The sequence below is a fragment of the Hylobates moloch genome, unplaced genomic scaffold, assembly GCF_009828535.3.
Source record: "Hylobates moloch isolate HMO894 unplaced genomic scaffold, HMol_V3 SCAFFOLD_9, whole genome shotgun sequence".
Lineage (NCBI taxonomy): Eukaryota > Metazoa > Chordata > Mammalia > Primates > Hylobatidae > Hylobates > Hylobates moloch.
This window is the reverse complement of record NW_026652284.1, coordinates 37,175,628-37,197,997: the sequence shown is the minus strand read 5'-3', so window position 1 is coordinate 37,197,997 and position 22,370 is coordinate 37,175,628. Positions and strand designations below refer to the sequence as shown.

The window sequence follows — 22,370 nt, the reverse complement described above, 5'->3', positions numbered from 1 at the left end:
GATAATAAGTCAAGGATGTAGCAAAATGAGAGTTCTCTGCATTTCTGGTGGAATTGTAATTATTATAACTATTTTTGAGAAAAATTAAGCAATATCTGATAAAGGTGAAGATCTACGTATTCCGTAACCCAGTACTTTTTGAATGTGTGTACCTAGATTAATGCGTGCTCATGTGAACAAAAACATATGTGTAAGTATGCTCTTTGGAGCATCTTTTTGTAATAGTAAAATATTAAATGTAAATGACCAATGTCATGAAGTTTTTCCTGTGTGTTTTCTTCTAGTCATTTTACAGTTTCAGGTCTCATATTTAACTGCTTAATTCACTTTAGTTGATTTTTGTACATGGTGAGAGATAAGGGTCTAATTTCCAGTTTTTCCCAACACTGTTTATTGAAGAAGATGCCCTTTCCCCATTGTGTGTTCTTGGCACCTTTGTCAAAAATCAATTGACAGTGTATGTGTTGGTTTATTTTTGGGCCTTCTATCCTGGTGCATTGGTCAATGCCCGTAATTTCATGCCAGTGCCATGCTAGTTTGATTAAATTACTATAATTATAACATGTCTTGAAATCAGAGTGATGCCTTCAACTTTGATTTTTTTCTCAAGATTATTTTAGGTATGTGGGGTCTTTTGTGGTTTCATACAAATTTAAGGATTTTTTTTCATTTATGTGAAAAAAGTGACACTGGAATTTTTGTAGAGATTACAGTGTATCTGTAGATTGCTGTAGGTCAGTCATATAGACATGTTCACAATTTTAATTCTTCCAGTCCATGAACATGAGATATCTTTCCATTTACTTGTATTTTCTTATTTACTTGTATTTTCATGTGTTTTATAGTTTTCAGTGTACAGGCCTTTTACCTGCTCATTAAATGTACACCTAAGTATTTAATTTTTGTTACTATTTTAAAGGGGATTGTTTTGTTAATTTCATTTTAATTTGTTATTACTATATAAAAATGCTACTTTTATATGTCAATTTTGTATTCTATAACTTTACTGTTCATTTATCAGTTCTAATAGTTTTTTGGTGGATTTATATATAAGATCGTGTCATAGAAAATAGGAATATTTTCACTTCTTCATTTCCTATTAGGCTTCAAATTTTTCCTCTTGCCTAATTGCTCTAGCTGGGACTTACAGTACTATATTGAAAAGAAGTGGTGAGAGTAGGCATGCTTGTCTTGTCACTGATCTTAAAGGAAAAGCTTTCAGTGTTTTACTGTTGAGAATGATGTTAGCTAAGGTTTGTCATATGTAGCCTTTATTGTGTTGAGGTACATTCCCTCTATACCTATACCCAATTTAAGAGTTTTTTTTTGGGGGGGGGGGTGTTTTGTTTGTTTTTCTTTTGAGATGGAGTCTCGCTCAGTCGCCCAGGCTGGAGTGCAGTGGCATGATCTAGGCTCACTGCAAGCTCCGCCTCCCAGGTTCACGCCATTCTCCTGCCTCAGCCTCCAGAGTAGCTGGGACTACAGACGCTTGCCACTATGCCCAGCTAATTTTTGTGTATTTTTAGTAGACAGGGTTTCACCGTGTTAGCCAGGATGGTCTCGATCTCCTGACCTCACAATCTGCCAGTCTTGGCCTCCCAAAGTACTGGGACTACAGGTGTGAGCCACCGTGCCTGGCCTTGTTAAGAGTTTTATTATAAAAGGATGTTGGGTTTTTTCAAATGTTTCTTCTGCATGTATTGAAATCATTATATGATTTTTATCCTTGATTAATGTGGTATATCACATATGGATTTGTGTGTGTATATATGTCTATTATAGTAGATATAGGCAATGTATATTGTAATGTCTCCTCTTTCTTTTCTGATCCTGTTTATTTGAGTAGTCTCTTGTTTTCCTAGTCAGTCTAGCTATGGGTTTGTCAACTTTATCTTTTCAAAAAACCAACTTAGTTTTGTTGATATTTTCTATTGTTTTTCTAGTCTCTATTTCATTTATTTCTGTGCTGATTTTTGTTATTTCCTCTCTTCTGCTATCATTGGGCTTAGTTTATACTTATTTTTCTAGTTTCTTGAGTGGTAACATTAGATTATTTGTAAACTTTCTTTTTTATATAGGTGTTCATTGCTATGAATTTCCCTCTTAGGATTGCTTTTGCTGTCTCCCATAAGTTTTGATATATTGTCTTACCATTTTCGTTTGTCTCATGGTAATTTTTTATTTTCTATTTGCTTTCTTCTTTAACCTATTGGTTGTTTAGGAGCATGTTGTTTCATTTCCACACATTTGTGTATTTTCCAAGATATCTCCTGTTATTGATTTCTGGTTTCATTCCATTGTGATCTCAAAAGATACTTGATATGATTTCAATTCTCTTAAATTTGTTAAGATTTGTTTTGTGCATTAACATATGGGCTATCCTGGAGAATGTTCTATGTGCACTTAAGAAGGATGTGTATTTTGTTGCTATTGGATACAGTGTTCTGTATATTTCTGTTTGGTCTATTTACTCTAAAGTGTAATTCAAGTCCATAGTTTCTTTGTGGATTTTCTCTCTAGATGATCTGTCCATTACTGAAAGTGGAATATGGAGAGCCCTACTGTAATATTATTAAATTCTATTTTTTCATTTAGATCATTTAGTAATTGCTTTATGTATTTAGGTGCTCTGATTTTAGGTGGGTGTATATTTACAATAGTCATGTCTTTGTGGTGATTTAACTTCTTTGTTATTACGTAATGGCCTTCTTTTTCTCTTTTTATAGTATTTAACTTAAATCTGTTTTGTCTGATATAAGTGTAGCTACCTCTGCTCTTTTTGTTTCTGTTTGCATGGAATATCTTTTCCATCCCTTCACTTTCAGTCTGTATGTGTTCTTATTACTAAAGTGAGTCTCTTGTGTGCAGCTTATGATTAGATCTTGCTTTTTTAAAAAATCCTTTCAGCCACTCTGTATATTTTATTGGACAGTATAATCAATTTTCATTGAAAGTCATTATGGATAGGTAAGAACTTACCACTGCCATTTTGTAATTTCTTTTCTAATTGTATTATGGGTCTTTTGCTTCCTTCTTTCTCTCTTACTATCTTCCTTTGTGGTTTGGTGGCTTTGTATGGTTGTATACTTTTTATCTTTTCTTTTTATATTGTGTGTAACTACTATAATTTTTTGCTTTGTGACTACCATGAGGCTTACATAATATAGCTTATCCTTTGAACAGTTTACTTTAATCTGATAAAACTTGCCTTTAATTGCATATAAAAACTCTACACTTTCACTCCCTCCCACCCACATTTCATTATTTTGATGTCAAAATTTACATTTTTTGGTAATTTGTATTCCTTAATAATTTGCCACAGCTACAGTTGGTTTTAATAATTTTGTCTGGACACCACTGAATAGCTGTTCCTAACATGCATGTGCAAGTGACTCTACTGCCACCACCCTGATGAAGTGCTTTGGTTGGCACTCCTCATCAGAGTATTGTTACCAGCAGACTGGGAGCACTTTAGCCCCTAAGATGCAGTAGGTGCTTAACCTCGAGAGGCCAGAGAACAAAGCCATGGGCCTGGTACTAGACCTCCAGGATTTCAGCAAGCAGCTCAAGAGTATTTAGCTGAGCTTTGGTCCCCTGAAATCCTCCAGAAAGAAAACCAGTCAACTAAACCCAACTTATACCACAGTCAAACCCTCAGGGTATCAAAGAATATAAAAGCAAAAAACCCCATCCAAAGAACAGCAACTTTAAAGTTTAAAGGACCATCAAGCCACTGTGTTCCTGGCCTGAGAAATAACCAGTGCAAGAACTCTGGCAACTCAAAAAGTCAGAGTGTCTTCTTACATCCGAGTGATAGTACTAACTCCTTAGCAACGTTTCTTAACCAGGCTGAAATGGCTAAAATGAGAGACATAGAATTCACAATCTGGATAGGAATGAAGATCATTGAGATTCAGGAGAAAGTTGAAATAAAATAATACAAGACATGAAAGACAAAATAACCATTTTAAGAAAGAACCAAACCAATCTGATGAAGCTGAAAAACTCACTACAATAATATAATAATAAAATTGCAAGTATTAACAGCAGAATAGACCAAGGTGAGGAAAGACTCTCATAGCTCAAAGACTGTTTCATTGAATCAACTCAGTCAGACAAAAATAAAGAAAAAAGAATAAAAAAGAATAAACAAGGCCACTGAGAAATATGGAATTATATAAAGAGAACAAAACTACAACTTAATTGGCATCCCTGAAAGAGAGAAAAGGAGCAAGCAACTTGGAAAACATATTTGAGAATACTGACCACAAAAATGTCTCCAACCTCACTAGAAAGAACATTCAAATACAAGAAATGCAGAGAACCCCTGAAAGATACTACACAAGATGACCATCCCCAAGACACATAGTCATCAAATTCTCCAAGGTCAATATGAAAGAAAAAATGTTGAAGGCAGCTGGAAAGAATGGGTAGGTCACCTATAAAGGGAATATCATCAGGCTAACAGCAGACCTTTCAGCAGAAACCCTACAGCCAGAAGAGATGGGGGCCTATATTCAGCATTCTTAAAGAAAAGAAATTCTAACTAATAATTTTATAGCCAGCCAAACTAAACTTGATAAGTGAAGGAGAAATAAGATCTTAAGAGACAAGCCAATGCTAAGGGAATTTGTTACCACTAGACCTACTTTGTGAAAGGTCCTTAAGGGAGTACTAAACATAGAAACAAAAGACCAGTACCAGCCACCACAAAAACACACTTAAATACATAAACCATTGACATTATAAAGCAATTACACATTCAAGTATACGTAACAACCAGCTAACAATACAATGACAGGATCAAATGTGCACATATCAATATTAACCTTGAATATAAATGGGCTAAATGCCCCACTTAAAAGGCACAGAGTGGCAACTTGGATAAAGAAACAAGACCCCACTATATGCTGTCTACAAGAGACCTATTTCACATGCAATGACAGCCATAGGTTCAAAGTAAATGAGTGAAGAAAAATCTACCAAGCAAATGGAAAACAAAACAAAAAAAAAAATAGGAGTTCATATTCTAATTTCAGACAAAGCAGACTTTAAGCCAAAAACAATCAAAAAAGACAAAGAAGGGCATTACATAATAATAAAGATATGTTTGTGCCTAGTTATAATGATTTAAAATTCATGGTCCAAAACCACAATTACATTTGCACCAACCTAATTGTTGTGATGTTAGGTTGTTAACTTGAGCTCTTTCTAACTTTTTGATGTGAGTGTTTAGTGCTATAAATTTCACTCTTAAAACTGCCTTACCTGTGCCCCAGAGATTCCAGTATGTTGTATCTTTGTTCTCATTTTCTTTATTTCTGCCTTAATATCATTATTTACCCAAAAGCCATTCAGGAGCAGGTTATTCAATTTCTGTGGAATTGTACATTTGAACAAATTTCTTAGTCTTGATTTCTCTTTATTATTTTTTTTTCTATTTTTTTTTTTTCGAGACAGAGTCTCACCCTGTCACCCAGGCTGGAGTGCAGTGGCAAGATCTCAGCTCACTGCAACTCCACCTCCTGGGTTCAAGCAATCCTCATGCCTCAGCCTCCCAAGTAGCTGGCACTACAGGCACATGCCACCATGCCCAGTTAATTTTTGTGTTTTTTGTAGAGACGGGGTTTCGCTATGTTGGCCAGGCTGGTCTTGAACTCCTGACCTCAGGTGATCCACCCACCTCTACCTCTCAAAGTGCTGGGATTACATGTGTGAGCCACCACACCCTGCTATTAGTCTTGATTTCTAATTTTATTGCACTGTAGTCCAAGAGATTATGATTTTAGTTTTTTGCATTTGCTGAGGTGTGTTTTATTTCTGATTATCTGATCAATTTTAGAGTATATGTCATGTGGCAATGAGAATGTATATTCTGTTGTTTCTGGGTGAAGATTTCTATAGGTGTCTATCAGGTTCATCTGATCCAGTGCTAAGTTCAGGCCCTGAATATCTTTGTTAATTTTCTGTCTCAATGATCTGTCTAATATCATCAATGGGGTGTTAAAGTCTCTCATTATTGTTGTGTAGGAGTCTAAGTTTTTTTTTTTTTTTGAGATGGAGTCTCACTCTGTCACCCAGGGTGGAGTGCAGTGGCGCGGTCTCTGCTCACTGCAAGCTCCGCCTCCCTGATTCAGGCCATTCTCCTGCCTCAGCCTCCTGAGTAGCTGGGACTACAGGCACCTGCAACCATGCCTGGCTAATTTTTTGTATTTTTAGTAGAGATGAGGTGTCACAGTGTTAGCCAGGATGGTCTCGATCTCCTGACCATGTGATCCACCCGCCTCAGCCTCCCAAAGTGCTGGGATTACAGGCGTGAGCCACCATGCCCAGCCTGTGAGTTTAAGTCTTTTTGAAGGTCTCTAAGAACTTCTTTTATGAATCTGGGTGCTCCTGTGTTGGGTTCATATATATTTAGGATAGTTAGGTCTTCCTGTTGAATTGATAATGAGGACAATAAGAAGGACACAAAGGGAGAATACAGAGGGAATTAAAAATAGGACTCATAGGGAATCTTGTTCTGGTGTCTTGGGTAGAAGTCAGCCACCTGATGGCATCATGCAGTTGTTTTTGGGAAAGCAGTCTACCTCATGTCATCATCTGCTTCTAAGGGCTCTTGATAGACCTCCAATTTAATGTTTCCTCTTTGGGGTGAATTTCTATTTGAAGGCTTGTATTTTTTTAATTATGAAATGTGAACCTAAGGTTGTATTCTTTGTAGTCTTGCAGTAGTTTTGGTGGTGAGGAAGAGAGCTGTGATTTGGTTGAGGACACCTAAAGTGTATTCATCCCTTTCATGTATAAAAAGGGAAAAGTTAATGAGTAATTGGGGCATCTAGCAGTGAAGGAAGAGGATAGAGAGGACTTGAGGCTCTGAAATGCAGACTCAGAAGCCCAATTAAGGGGTGTTAGGGAGGAGCAATAGCAGAAAAGTTAGGGATCCAGTTTCGGCAATAGCCAATGTATTCTAGAAATAGTCAGAGTTGTCTTTTGGCCTCAGGGAAAGGGAAATTGATGACAATGTTAATTCTTTTAGAAGATAAAGCGTGTCCTTCAAGGGAGATATCATGTCCTAGGCACTTGAGGGCTGTTAATTTTATGTTGGGTTTAATGATGTTATGTCCCTTGTGGGCAATGGTTTGGAGTAAATATTGAGTGTTGGCAATCACCATTGAACTGAGAAGGGGTCATCTACCTTCTGAATTCAGGTAATATTGGGGCTAAGACAGTTTCAGAGGTGACTCATGGACTGAAGTTCCTCAAATGAGGCTGGCCTGAGTCATGAGTGAATGAGACTGAGCAGTAGGGAAGGATAACCAGGTACAATGGGGGGCTATGCCTGACCATTCCCATCTCAGACCCCCACATCTTCTCGAGTGCATGATGCTCTGAGAAAGAGAGGTATATAGTGCACAGCAAAGCTCTGCTGTGGGAAACCCACCGAAAGAGCTCAATACAGCAGCAGCACATGTTTTCTTGTTGACTGGAGAGAGAGCCATACATAAAAGCCAAATTGCAACAGATTTTCATTTAACAAGGGTTAATGTCTCCTGAACAACCCCTTAGGGACCAGCCTATAATATGTATGAATATATATTGAGATTAAAATAATTGAAATTCAAAATCAATTAAAAATGAAACCTAATTTGTTAAGACACTTAAAATAGAGACATTGGAGTGAAGTTAGAGATGGAAATAAAGACTAGTGGGTAAGAACTTATTGTAAGACAGCTAACATTTAGAATGAGAAGGAAAAAGTAGAGGGATAAGGTCAAGTCTAAGAGCTTATGAGGAAGCTGCTGAGGTCAGCCAAACTTCTCAGTAAATGATATTCTATTTAGCATAGTGCAAGGCTTCATTGCACTACATATGACCTGTGGCTGCCCCTGCTGATGGCTGTCACCCACCCTTGCAACAAGAAATATGCCTATGTCAAGTCTGCCCTGTGAGTATTGACCCTGTGCTAGGCACTAGTTAGATACTGGTTATACAAGGATGGAAAAGACAGTGTTTGCATTTAAGAATACTTTCTAGAAGGGAGAGAGGCAGGTAACTGCCTGTAAGTTCAAACAAGAGAACACACAAGCGGGAGCAAAGAATTCTTACTGGGGATGATTAGAGAATGTTTCACAGAGGGGACAAGGGGGCAGGACTTATATCTCTATATGAGCAGACAGAACAAGGGCATCCAGCAGAGAAAACAAAGAACAAAGGTTCACAGTCCAAAATATACCTCACCTCCCTTTCACCTCATTCCTCCACTCCTTTCTGCCAATTCTGATGTGTCTTATATGGAAGGGATGATATTATCACAGTGGTGAAAAGGTTGGTGTGCCTGGAGAATAGGTGGAGTCAGGAGTCCTACATTGTGAGAATGAAAAAACAGGTTGGGCCTGGGTGTGAAGGACCGTGGGTGCCAATTAGCAGTTTACCCAGCTTACAGTGCTGCTCCCTTGAAGATCAGGAAATGAAATCTTACAGAAAGATAAGTCAGGCAGCATGGAAAGGGTAGGTAAATGGAGGAACAATGAAAAACCTGTAGTCCAAGAGGAAGCCATTGCAGAAGATTGGATGAAAGATGATAAGCCTCAGAGATGGATCAGTGTCAGACATTTCCGGGTAAGACTGATGGAATCTGATGGCCACTGATCTCCATGGCCTGCAGAATCTGGTCTAACAGGAGCATGGTGGTGCTGTGGAGTATGTGGACTTTACGGCCAGGCCAGCCGAGTTCAGTCTGATTCTGCCTTACAAAGCTCTGTGATTCTGAGCAAAGGATGTACAAACGGGTCTAATGCCACTTAACCTTTTTTTTTTTTTTTTTTGCAAATCTGAAATGATGCCATGTATGTAAATCTAATATGGTCCCTGGCACATAAGGAATTCATACACCTTAGTGCCCTTCAGGTGGTGTTCAAGGCCTCTTATGATTTGATTCACATGGATCTTTCTAGGCAAATGAACCACTCTCCTGTACTCATCTCTTTCCCCCAAAAACAGAGGGCTTTTTTGATGTAAGCATTTCTGCTTATAAATTTCCCTCTTGGTACTACTTTTGCTGTATCTCACAGATTTTGGTATGTTGTGTTTCTATTTCTATTGGTTTCAAGAAATTTTCAAATGTCCTTCTTAATTTCTTCATTAACCCATAGGTCATTCAGGAGGATGTTGTTTAATTTCCATGTATTTTGTACAGTTTCCAAAGGTTTTTTTGTTACTGATTTCTAGTTTTGTTACATTGTGGGCTGAAAAGAGATTTAGTATGACTTTAAAAAAATTGTTCAGACTTGTTTTGTGGCCTAACATATGGTCTATCCTGGAAAATGTTCTATATGCTGATGAGAATATACATTCTGCAGCTGTTGAATGACATGTTCTCTATATGTCTATTAAGACCATTTGCTCTAAAGTGCAGCTTAAATCCGATGTTTCTTTGTTGATTTTTTGTCTAGATGATCAGTCTGATGCTATGAGTAAAGTGTTGAAGTCCCCAGCTATTATTATGTTGGGGTCTAGCTGTCCCTTTAAATCTCAAATAAATAACCCAATGATGCACCTCAAGGAACTAGAAAAGCAACAACAAATAAAACTTAAAAAATTAGTAGAAAGAAAGAAATAATAAAAATCGGAGCAGAAATAAATGAAATAGAGAACAAAAAAATACAAAAGATCAATAAAACAAGAAGTTGGTTTTTTGAAAAGATAAACAAAATTGACAAAACATTAGCTAGACTAAGAACAAAAGAGAAAACCCAAATAAACTCAGAAATGAAAAAGAAGACATTACAACTCATGCCATAAAAATATAGGGCTATTTACTATTTCTCAGACATGCCTTACTCTTTCTGATCTCTAAGTCTTTGCTCACACAATTTATTTTCTTTAAGTATCCTTCTTCTCCTCAGTTTTCATTGCTACCTTAAAGGCTTTGCTTCAAATAATACCTCCTTTAAGAACACATCCTCAATACCCCACGTGGAAATTATCTTTCCTTCTGTTAAACTCTCAAAACACTTTATTGGAATCACTTTAATGGCCCTTACAATATACTGCACTTTAGCTAGCTATTTGGAATATATTTTTCCCTCTCTAGGTAGCATATGAATAATTTTCCTAGTCACCATAGTACTTAATTCAGTCTACAGTGTTATCAAAAGTAGATATTTAACAGATTAATATGATTGCCTCAGAAAGAGAAGAGGTCAGTTGAGTGCTAGGTATGCGTGTGGGAGGAGGATGGTGTATGTCCTTGCTAACCAGAAAAGTCGTAGGGTTGTACTGCTGCCAATCCTAATTTTATTGCTCTCATTTCTAGTTCCTCCACAGCATCTAGGTATGGCAAAATTCAATACATAAGGCCAGTAAAGAGTGTTTCAGACAATACCATCTGACTAATTGGCTGGAGTTCTTGGTTATATATCTAACCTGTCTTATGATCTACAGTCTTAATTTAGGTGATTGGCCAAGTTAAAGATATTTGTAATAGGACTTCAGTACTATTTCTGTAAGAAAAATCTAGTTTGACAAATGAAATCATGATCTAGGCTAATAGCATATTGTTTCAAAATTAAATGGCTCTATCTTGTACTTCGTGCTCAATTTTGCTGAGAACCAAAAACTGCTCTAAAAAATGAAGTCTATTAAAGAACATAAAATTATCTGATTAAGTGGCAAACTATGGCATTTTTTGCTTAAAACTTTTAACTTCTTGACTGTCCATGGCTTAGTAATTAGTTTGTGGTCCCCTTTATGTACAGCAAAAGACATTAGAGAAATATGGTGTTGAACTAAGCAGCTGGAATACCAGCCTGTCATTAAACTTATGAAGAAAAAACTGACACTGGAGTAATGGACAAATAGATGTGCTAAGATTTTTTTTCTGTAAGGAAAGGCAGTTTTTGAAAAAGAATGCCTCATATTTATATTTTAAAATTAAAAAATAACTTGTACACTATGGTTTATGTGAAAAATGTTTATTTTCTTTCAAACAATATTAAAACAAATAAATTACTGTGCAGTTGAGTAACACAATGAGCACATAATACAGTTAACCTTTTAAAAGGCACTTCTGGTACAATTACTAAAGTAATATAGACAATTAGACAATTATTTGCTTTCACACTTTATTAGTTTGACCATTCATTTCAATTTTTTTAATGTTCTTCAGTGAATTGCTTCATTTATAAACATTTCAAAGTTCCATCATAAAATATGCCTAGATTAACTGACTTATCTTAATTCTATTTACTATTGAACCTATCACCAAAAAATCTAATTTAAAGGACATTTTAAAATGTTATCCTTTATTTGGGTACTAAACTAATCACTCCCTGACAGAGTCATAAGAAAGTGTTTGAAATAACCAAAAATAAATGAAGTGGAACTGGTGATATAAATCTTCTAGAAATAAAAGTTGGATAAGCCAGAGGTTTTTTGTTATTGACACTGTTTATTCTTTTTAAGTGATTTTGTTCTTTTATTATTTTTAATTATACAATTTTATATAGTATGCTTTTATTTTAAAATACTTTAAAGTGTTTTTTAGAAAACAGGCAGGGTCTAGTTTTTTAATAAAAATTATAATGTTGTTAGCTTCCCAATGCTAAGTCAAAATCAGAATACGTTCTCTAAAGAACATCCACGATTACTTTCAATTTTATCATAGATATACGTATAATCATAAGTATCAGCTCACCTGATTAAACTAATTTTCTTATAAAGAAAAACACCCTTCACATATCCTTACATAAAGATACTATTAATGTATATGATTAATGTTGAAACCTAACTAGCTGAACAAATGTTCAACAGATTTTGGACCCCATATTCTACATTTTCAAGTTCATAACAAAATTAAGAAATTATAAAATACTAAGTATAAAAATTATGTCATAAATTGAGAGCTATGTTGAATATGAAAGCTGAGATGATATCTTTCTTAATAAATGAAATATTATGAACTGCAGTACAAACAGTACATCTTTACCAGTTATTTATTTATTGATTTTTATTTTTATTTTTTAATTTTTTTTGAGAACACATGGACACAGGAAGGGGAACATCACACACCGGGGCCTATTTATCTATTTTTGAAATAGAGACAGGGTCTCCCTGTGTTGCCTAGGCTGGTCTAGAACTCCTGCGCTCAAGCAATCATCCATCCTGCCTCGGCCTCCCAAAGTGCTGGGATAACAGGTGTCAGCTGCCATGCCCAGGCTTTACCAGATGTTTTTTTAAGTTAATATTAATTGCAGGATTTGATTAAAATATTCTGATACAATAGTCAAACTAATATTATTTTATGCATAATCTGAAAAATACCAGATGTAATTGACAGTAATTTTTAAAAATGTAAACATTTCCTTTCCTTTGTGTAGTTATGTTATTGTTAACTAAAAACAGTCCATGTATAAGACAAGTAAGTATGATTCCATCCCTTTCTGTGTAGTCATAAGAATAACCATAAGCAAAAGTTAAAATTACATTCTTGATTTGTTTAAAAATGCAAAACAGATATTGAGAAGCCATCAACTGTGCCTGACATATTTTCTAAATTATTTTTGTTAATCAATTACATCAACATGATTTCATAGAGACCTAAAGATGCCACAGAGTAGTATGGCATATAGACTCCTCAGCTGAAAGTTTCTATCGTGGCCAGGCGCGATGGCTCATGACTGTAATCCCAGTACTTTGGGAGGCCGAAGCAGGCAAATTACTTGAGTTCAGGAGTTTGAGACCAGCTTGGCCAACATGGCGAAACCCCATCTCTATATAAAATACAAAACTTAGCCAGGAGTGGCGGTGTGCACATGTAATCCTAGCAGAGGTTGCAGTGAGCTGAAATGGCACCACTGTACTCCAGCCTGGGCGACAGAGCAAGACTCTGTCTGGAAAAAAAAAAAAAAAATCTCTATCATGTTAATATACTAAAATAAAATTTCCCTGAGATGAAATGTCTTGCTGGCCCACAGGAATAACTATAAAACTCTATTCAGATTTTAATTATAATGAATTATAATTTAATCTGACATCCACTTAAAGTAAGTGTTAATTTTTTTATCATCAGCTGACTTGTGCTAATATTTTTAAGTGGAATATTTCTAAATTTTTTTCTAAACCAATTTAATCAGAGAACTTGTTTAAAATATAACTTTCTAGAAACATACAAAGATGCACACGAGCAGCTACTTCAGCAATAACTTTCATGTTCTCTTCAAGTACAAAATCGCCGATTTTTATGCTCTTAAAATGTACTGACATTTAATTACTTCAAAAGTAGAGAAAAAAGCATTGAAAAAGTAAAAAATCTTTCCAAACACCTGTGTTGCTCATGTCAGAAGATTTCTACATTTTAAAGTTCAGGCAAGCATTAGTTTGAAAGATTTGCTCCTTTTCTTTCACTCATTTAACCAGGTTGGATATCACTCATGTATTTTTAGTTAGGAAGCCATTCACATGAAATAACTTCTCATTGAATGCTCTCAGAAATGCTGCTGAGATAATCTTCAGACTTCATTATAAAATTTGTCCATTCCTGACAAATTTCCTCCATGGAGAATTCTTCACCACCATATTCCAGAGGAAGAATGTCTGGGAAATGCTGAAGCAAGCTTTGTTTGTAGTTGTTCCCATGCATATGAATCTGAAATAGCCAAAACATTTTAGAAGGAATCCTCATTAGATGCATTTCTAGTGGAAAATCAACCTCATAAAACAAGGTATTCTAATCACTTATAAAATAGGAGTGTATAAATAGATACCACATCCTTTATTCCTCTGGTTATGAATCTAATAATTTTACTTATGTTTAGGTTGTGTTACTGTGGATCTAATAACCTTACTGTTTCTTGGATTTGCATTCTTATAACTGCATAAAATTTACAAAAAGTAATTTTCCTCTTTCATGAGTAAATTTTTAAAGATTAAATAAAGTTATTTTATAAATTCTATTCCCTTATGTGCAAGTGATTCTTACCAAACTAATACCTTGGGACTATTCTATACATGAAAAAAATGTACTAGCTGGTACTAATTCATATTAAGTAGAAGCATGTATCTGAGCCACAATTAAGTCTATGAGAAACAATTTATATGGTACAGTCGATGGATACTGTTGGTTGGTATAAAGTTAAGAGACAGCCAGGTGCAGTGCCTGTAATCCCAACACTTTGAGAGGCCAAAGCAGGTGGATTGCCTGAGCTCAGGAGTTCAACACCAGCCTGAGCAACATGGCTGGTACAAAAAAAAAAATACAAAAATTAGCTGGGCGTGGTGGTGCAGGACTGTAGTCCCAGATACTTGGTGGGCTGAGGCAGGAGGATTGCTTGAGCCCAGGAGGTGGAGGTTGCAGTGAGCCAAGATCGTGCCACTGCACAAGGTGAGACCCTGTCTAAAAAATAAATAAATAAATAAATAGAATAAAAAAGTCAAAAATTTTTAAAAAGTATTAAAAGACAACTATGATGGTTGAGAACCTTAACTTTTCAAGTATTTTAAACTATAAAAATTGATCATAGAATGCCCTGAAGTTAAGAGAAAGCCATAGAAACTTGAACCAAAAGCACACCTGCTAAAATAAATAAATAACCTTTTTTCACTTTCTAGGGCAAAATGTTCCTCTATGTATTCAACAATCATTTAATAAGCACCTATTATGTGCTGGGATATGAGGTTTGATGGATGAAATGAGTTTCCTATACTCAGGAAACTCATAAAGCCAATCTTTATTTTTTTCTGAAATATGTAAAATATTATCAGGCAATTGAGAAGAAATTCTATCTCATCAGGAAGGGGCAAAATAAGAAAATGTATGGGGCATTGCCAAAAAGTTGAAAAGGAAAAAAGTGGCTGGATCAGAGTTTTTTCCTTCCTATTTTGGCAAGTCTGTTTCCCGTCAACTAACTTTCACTGACATCCTTCCCCTAACTTCTCAACTTTTTACTTTAACTTCTTTTTTCTCCATATTCTCCTATTTCTTAGGTTCGGTTTGTTCTTGTTTTCGTTTTTATCTAAAATATTACTCAAAATATAAATAGTTATTTTTAGATCTCTAAGAATTAAACAGAGGGAAGCCAGCTATTATCAAGTTACACTGAAGAGGGAAAAAAATGAACAAACAAAATTGATTCGTATAAAAATGCTAGAATAAAAAGTAGCTGAAAGTGGCTATTTTTGCTAAAGCAGGCAATTTAAGGGTGGTTCTTGAAGTCAAACAGAAATATCCACTGGATAACCTCTAAAGAAGCTCTAGGGTCATAACTTTCTGACCAGGTATAAGACGTTATATTTTCTTAATATGAAAGAACGTCATTTCTAAAATTCCAAATGTGCTTTTACAGTTTATACTATCACTGCTGACATTTCAGTAATTTTTTAGATTTAAATTGTTAAAGCCTTTACAAATTGTTTTGTGTTCAAGGCATTAGATGATGCCAATGTTTGTCTAAATAGATGCTCTAAAAATTCTTCTCTTCAGATTAATTTAGAATGGTTGCCATTCTTGAGAACGCAGATTCTATTTTCAACCTTTCAAAAAGTCTAAGAGATACGAGATGCTTTTTCAGAGATAAGGCTCCATAGGTTAGGTAAATTAAAAAAAAAATCCAGTATCTTTGCTCTAACTAGTGTGACATTAAGTCATATACCTCAGTTACTGTGGTTCTCAGTTACACTGAAACTGTTAATTAGGCTTCACTGTTTAAGAAAAATGTTTATTTTTATTTGCATTAATAATAAATTCACATGGTTACAAATCAAAACAAGATAAAAGATACACAGTGAGAGATCTTGTTCCCAAATCTATTCTCATCTACTGTAGTTCACACCTCTTCTCTTGTTCCCTATAGATATCCACTTATATTATTTTTTGTATATCCTTTTAATGTAAATTTATGAAATATATTCTTATTTCTCCCCTTTGTATACAAAAGGTAGCATGCCATAAACACTATTCCACATTTTATTTCAGTTTACAAAACATCCTGCAATCTCGTTGTTTTCCGTTGTGTAGATGTTTATTTAACCAATGCCCTAATGGTTAACACTTGCTGGTTTTCAGTCTTCTGCTGCTGTGGCTCCTCTAGTTTATGTAATTTTGTTTACGTACAGGTCATTCAAGACAGTGATTTTGATGTCTTTGCCACACTGCCCTCTACAGGAATATACCATTAAGCATTCCAACCAGCAGTGTACGAAAAGCCCAGTTACCCCACAGTCTTACAACCAATATACTTGATTTTTATAAATTAAAAGTAAATTTTAATTTACTTTTTTTTAGTTGGCTTGTTAGATAAATATTCAAAATATTGGGCTAATGATATAGGTGGGCAGGTGTGAGGAAAGATGATAAAGCAATCCTTAAATTAAAAAGGGTTGGAGTGTTTGGTGTAGAGGAACACAGACTTGAATATGTTTTACTCACCCGTTCCTTAATTTTTTCAGTCAGGAATGGTTTGATCATGGAAAAGACAGCATGGAAAATTACTGGTTCATTTATCAAATGGATGCCACGAACTTTCAATGGAAATGAATCCTTTTGAAAATAAAAAAATCTTAATAACAAAACATAAATATTACAATCCGATACCTAATGTCAAGTTTCTTCTTTGAACACTTGCTAAACTTACAGAAATATCTAAAGTGTGTGATTTTATCTTCAAAATTATTTATTCCATCAGCACAAAAGCCTGGCTTACAGTTCACTGTCACTAGATTAAGTAAAGATCTCTAAAACAGTTTCTCCGTATAGATTTGGCAAAGTATTTTACGAAATATCTGCACGCTTTCACCAGAAAATTCCTTTCCCATCACATATAGATGTTCTTTTAATGAACCAATGAGTCATTTGGAAATTTATATTTAACTTTTTCCCCAAAAATGTTTATTTTGAGGAAAAAATCACAAATATTGAAAGACTAGCACAATAAACACACACTTTTAAACTTTGACATTGGTATATGTCTTTAGCATCAAAGTAATATAGGTTTATTTAGAAAGTTTAAAAAGTTAAGAGTTGAAGGAAAAGGATAGTTTTCCTACCTACAAGTTGTATTATTAATATGGAGACCTTTCATTCCAAGGTTCTTTTATGTGAAGTTCTTTTATTTTTTCCATGCATCGCTTTCAGAGATGTATTATTAATTTGGGGATTGTCCTTCCAAATCCCTTCTATGCATAATTTTCTTTTAAACATAATTGCTAATATGCTGTCTAAATAATTTTCATCCCGTTGTGTTCCACTGATATAATACAGCTTTTGCAAATATCATGTTTTATTATTGTTGCAAGAATCCATCAAATGAATGTACGATTTTTTTAAGTAATCATGTTTCTATTTCCTGGACTAATAAACTATTTATTTTATTTCTTTACTGAAACTGATGCTGCAGTAACTGTATTTATGTATAGAAGTGGTGGTTATAAGCACAACTTTTACATTCAGGTGACCTGGGCTGGAATTCTCACTTCACTACTGACAAACTGTGTGTGCCTGGGCATCGCTATGTCACTTCTCGGATATAGTTTATTAATTGTAAAGTGGGAAAATACAATAGTCATATGTCATAGGCTCAGTGTGGACATTAAAAGATAATTCATTTGAAACACTTAGCACTAAGTACCTGGCACATAGTAAACTATTATTATTATATGCAATCTTTAATATATTAAAGATTATTCCTTAGCTAGTTTCCCAGAAATAGAATTACTGAGTCAAAGATGATGACCACTTTAAAAACCTTTTGGAAAAAAAAGATATCAATATACACCTACCAAGACTTATGTGACATTTTATTGTGCCATTGCTATATTTTTTAATCAATTTTTAATTTAGGAAAAAAATTTAATGACAAAAAGATAAAGTCGCCACATATTAAGATGCATAAATCCTCTCCTTACTAATTTGAACATATTTTTGCAGTTTGTTGCAACATTTTTTCTTTTATAAACTAATAACATTGTACTTCCTCTTAGCATTACTGAATTCTACATATCATTTCCAAAATTGAATTTAAATTTCTAATAAATGTACTTTTGCTTCTCTTTGTCTAACATATAACAAAATTTAAAAGTATAATTTGGAAGTATTATGCCTGACAGTTAAAATATACATTTACCGTAAGTACAGCAGCAATCTTCTTGGCTACAGATGGAGTGATTTGAAAAGCATGAGAAAACTGCCAACCTTCCAGATCAAAGATAGCCTTGATTCCATTCCGCTGAGTTTCTACCTCCTGTACAATAAGCTCGGATGTGATTAGACTTACTCGAAATACATCGTAAGCTGTAAAAACTTTGGGGTCCCAGTATGCTAAAAAAATAAAGCATATCATATCTTAGCATTGTGTAAAAAATCAGAAAGATTTCCAAAGGGAGACTAATTCATTTTAGGCTTAAAAGATCAGTTGAAATAAAAACATCTACAAAGATCATGAATTGATTAATAAATCCAACTGGTGTCCCAAGAACATGGGCCTGCTTCTCCCTTCCTCCTCAAATTCTAGCAAAGAATGGCTTTTAAAGAGTATGGGGGGAAAAGGAATGGATGCAGGCTGAATTTGACTGCAAGATGAAATCACAAACTCACATAAAGATGGGAATGCCATTGTGTATGCTCCAAGCTCAGAGATGCTGGAAATGGAAAAGCAAGGGCCTGGATTATAAAGAGCAATTAGGGCCCCATAGTAACTAAAGAGGTTGCTAAGGGAAATGCATGAGGAACAGACAGTCAAGTTGATCCTCTGACAGCCTTCCAGTGGTAAGTAGCACATAGCGGAGTCATGTCCCTGTAGGCTAGAGCAGGAAGTGAGGGCTTGGAAAAGAAGAGCCACGGAAGCACTTAGGTAGCTGCCCACACCAAAGAGAAACAGGGAGTACCTGTGCTAAGAGAGGAGTTACTGAGATTCTTCTTCACTCATCTCATCCCTTCCCACCACCCCTGGGACAGGCCACGCCATGCAGAAATGACAGTAATGGATGGACAAGCCGATAATCTTTTTTTAAAAGAATCTATTCCTTAAAAATTGGAATATTAAACACATCCATACACACAGAGAGAGGGAAACCAAACTCAATAGACAAAGGCATCAACTCAAGAAAAAAGGAGACACTAAAAAACATAATAGAAGCCAGGCACAGGTGCAGTGGTAGGTGCCTGTATTTCCAGCTACTCAGGTGGCTGAGGTGAGGGGAAGGGGGACACTGAAGCCCAGGAGTTCAAGTCCAATCAGGGCAACACATAGCAAGAACCGGTCTGTAAAAAAAATTTAAAGAATTTTTTTAAAGAAGCATAATAGTTTCAGCAGGGGGTGGGGAGAATACTGTAAGCTATTATTATAAGAACAGGCTATTATTAAAAAGACTCCATTGAGATCTTAGAAATAAAAAGATAAGTTTTTTAAAAAACATTCATTGATGAGATAAATGCTGGAAAAGACAAAGCCAATCGAGGAAAAATGGTTTGGAAGATCAAGTTGAAGAATTCTCTCAAATTTGGCACAAAAGAGCCAAGAGTTGACATGTATGAATAAAAAGGTAAGAAACACATGCAGCTGGATCCAGAAGTTTCAACATCCAACTAATAAAAGTTCTAGAAGGCAGTAACAGAAAACAGAGGAAAGAGGAATCATAGCAATACAGAAAAGTTCTCTGAAGCTGAAAAAAAACATGTAAGCCTTCAGACTGAAGTGCCTAACAGGATGAACGAAAAAGAAAAAAAAAATCACAACTAAGCAATAGTAAATTTTCAAAAAATAAAAATAAAAAATAGAAGTTCTGGCACGGGGAACTGGATAGAATGGTGGCACCATTTATTTATTTATTTTCAACTTTTATTTAGATTCAGGGGGTGCATGTGCAGGTTTGTTACCTTGGTATACTGCTTGATGCTGAGGTTTCAGGTGTAAATGATCTTGTCACCCAAGTATGTGAGCACAGTACCCAACAGTTCATTTTTCAACCCTTGCTCCCCTCCCTCCCTCTCCTCTCTTGTCATCTCCAGTGTCTACTGTTCCCATCTTTATGTCATAAATACCCAGTGTTTAGCTCCTACTTATAAGTGAGAACATGTGGTATTTGGTTTTCTGTTCCTGTTTTAATTCACTTAAGATAATGGCCTCCAGCTGCATCTATGTTGCTGCAAAGGACATCATTTCATTCGCTTTATGGCTGTGTAGTACTCCGTGGTGTACATGTGGTACCATTTATTGAGATGAGAGACCTGTTTGGGTGGAAAAGATCATAAGTATGGACATGTTAAAATGGTGACTGTGAGACATCCAACTGGGTGCAGCTGGAATAGGAGCCAGCTGTGTGGGTCTGGATCCTCAAGGAAAAGATGGGAGTGAAGATACAAATCTGGGGGTTGTTTGTGCCTACATGATGATCCACAACAGGGATTGTCTCAGAGCTATGTTTTTCTCTATCAAAGCAGAGAGATAAAGTAGCATAAAAAGAAAGGCTGAGGCCAATGTCCTAAAAAAATTCAGAGTTTAAAGGATGAGTAGAAGAGGAAACGCCAGAAAAAGAGATTAAGGAGGAGCAGCCAATGATGTCAGAGGAAAACACCAAGAGAACATGGCATCAGAGAAGCTAAGGGAAGAGGATTTTTCAAGAAAGAGGAAGTGATTCACTGTGTTGAGAGGTTAAGTGAAATAGGACTAAATATGTCCATTAGACGTGGTGAAAAGAAAGTCACTAATGATTGGTTACGTTCATTTCAGCAGGGATGGGAGTGAAATCAAACTAGGGTTGGCTGAGGAGGAACTGTGAGAAAATGTGGATGGTGGGCATCACTAACAAAGAGGGGAGATGGATGTAATGAAGGAGGGAGAGTTTTGTGGAACCAAGGAGGAGTTTTTGTTTTGTTTTTGGTGGCTGGCCCTTAACTGATTTAAATGTTAACTGGTAGCATGTAGTAGCAAGAGAAAAGTTGAAGATCTAGAAAAAGAAAGAATAAACAGAAATATTCCTAAGAAGGCACGATGGGATTGCTATTTTTTTTTTAATTTTTTTTTCTGTCATATTAATGGATCCTTTAGGAGGTGTGTTAGTGTTTTTTAAAAGCCTCAGATTTCTGGCTGGGCATGATGGCTCATGCCTGTGATCCCAGCACTTTGGGAGGCCAAGGTGGACGGATCACTTGAGGCCAGGAGTTCAAGACCAGCCTGGCCAACATGGTGAAACTTCTCGTCTCTACTAAAAATACAAAAATTAGCTGGGCATAGTGGCGCATGCCTGTAGTCCCAGCTACTTGGAAAGCTGAGGCAGGAGAATCGCTTGAACTCAGGAGGCAGAGATTGCAGTGAGTCGAGATGGCCCACTGCTCTCCAGCCTGGGCAACAGAACAAGACTCTGTCTCAAAACAAAACAAAACAAAACAAAACAAAACAAAACAAAAAAACAAGCCTCAGATTTCTCATAAGAATTTGAATAACCAACCCATGGATAACCCAGATCAAAAATACTATACTAACTTCAGACATTGGCTGAATGCTATATTGATTTTTTAAAAAAGCAGAACAAATGAAGTTTGCCAATCAAAAAAATAGTTAATATCCTACGTTCTGAGCCAACCAACATAATTGTTTGACCTACAATGGCTAATATGGTAGCCATTAGCCATATGTGGCCATTCAAATTTAAATTAAAAATTTAGTTTCACCGGGTGCAGTGAGTGGTTCATGCCTAGAATCCCAGCACTTCGTGGGTCTGATGGCGGAGGATTGCTTGAGGCCAGGAGTGAGACCATTCTGGGCAACATAGTGAGAATGCATCTCTAAAAAATAAAAATAAAAAAACTGGCTGGGTGTGGTAGCACATGCCTCTAGTCCTAGCTACTCCAAAAGCTGAAGTGGGAGGATCACTTGAGCCCAGGAGTTCAAGCCTGCAGTGAGCTATGATTGTGCCGCTGCACTCTAGCCCAGGTGGCAGAGCAAGACCCTAGCTTAGAAAAAAAAAATCTGTTTCTTAGTTGCAGTAGTCACATTTCAAGTGCTCAATAGCCACATGAGAATAGTGGCTATTGTAGAACAGTTTCATCATCATAGAAAGTTCTATGGTACAGTGCTGGCTAGAATTTAAGCTCCATTGAGGCAAAAGAAAAATATACCTTATATTTTGAATTCCTTCTCCAGTGTCTACTTAACATGTGTTGAGCGCTTTTATGTACCAGGTAATGCTCTTGTTATATTTTAGATAGACAGACTGATTGATTGATTTAATGCTTACAGCAACCCTATGTGACAGCTTTTCACTGTGCCCATTTTACAGATGAGAAAATGCAGTTACAGCTACATAGTGTTTCACACAGCTAGAATGTAGCAGAGCTGAGATTCCAATCCAGGTCACATGCTCCAGAACCTGTATTCACA

General features: G+C 35.8%; 1 protein-coding gene across 6 annotated transcripts in view; it reads right to left on the bottom strand.

Annotated features, from left to right (window-relative positions):
- Window positions 1-11,119: 11,119 nt before the first annotated feature.
- The window catches only part of TTPA (alpha tocopherol transfer protein), a 28,192-nt gene continuing 16,941 nt past the window's right edge, over window positions 11,120-22,370 (bottom strand). Inside the window, exons 3-6 of one of the 6 annotated variants that reach the window (XM_058443789.1) lie at window positions 21,235-21,351; window positions 18,117-18,310; window positions 16,424-16,534; window positions 11,120-13,645 (exon numbers count right to left, since the gene is read on the bottom strand). In XM_058443789.1, the coding sequence (XP_058299772.1) occupies window positions 13,472-13,645; window positions 16,424-16,534; window positions 18,117-18,310; window positions 21,235-21,351 (596 nt within the window). In that variant the 3' untranslated portion in view covers window positions 11,120-13,471. Of the gene's footprint in view, window positions 13,646-14,203; window positions 14,393-16,423; window positions 16,535-18,116; window positions 18,311-21,234; window positions 21,352-22,370 lie in introns of those variants that run through there. The other 5 variants (XM_032758433.2, XM_058443790.1, XM_058443791.1 and 2 more) reach the window with 5 other exon arrangements.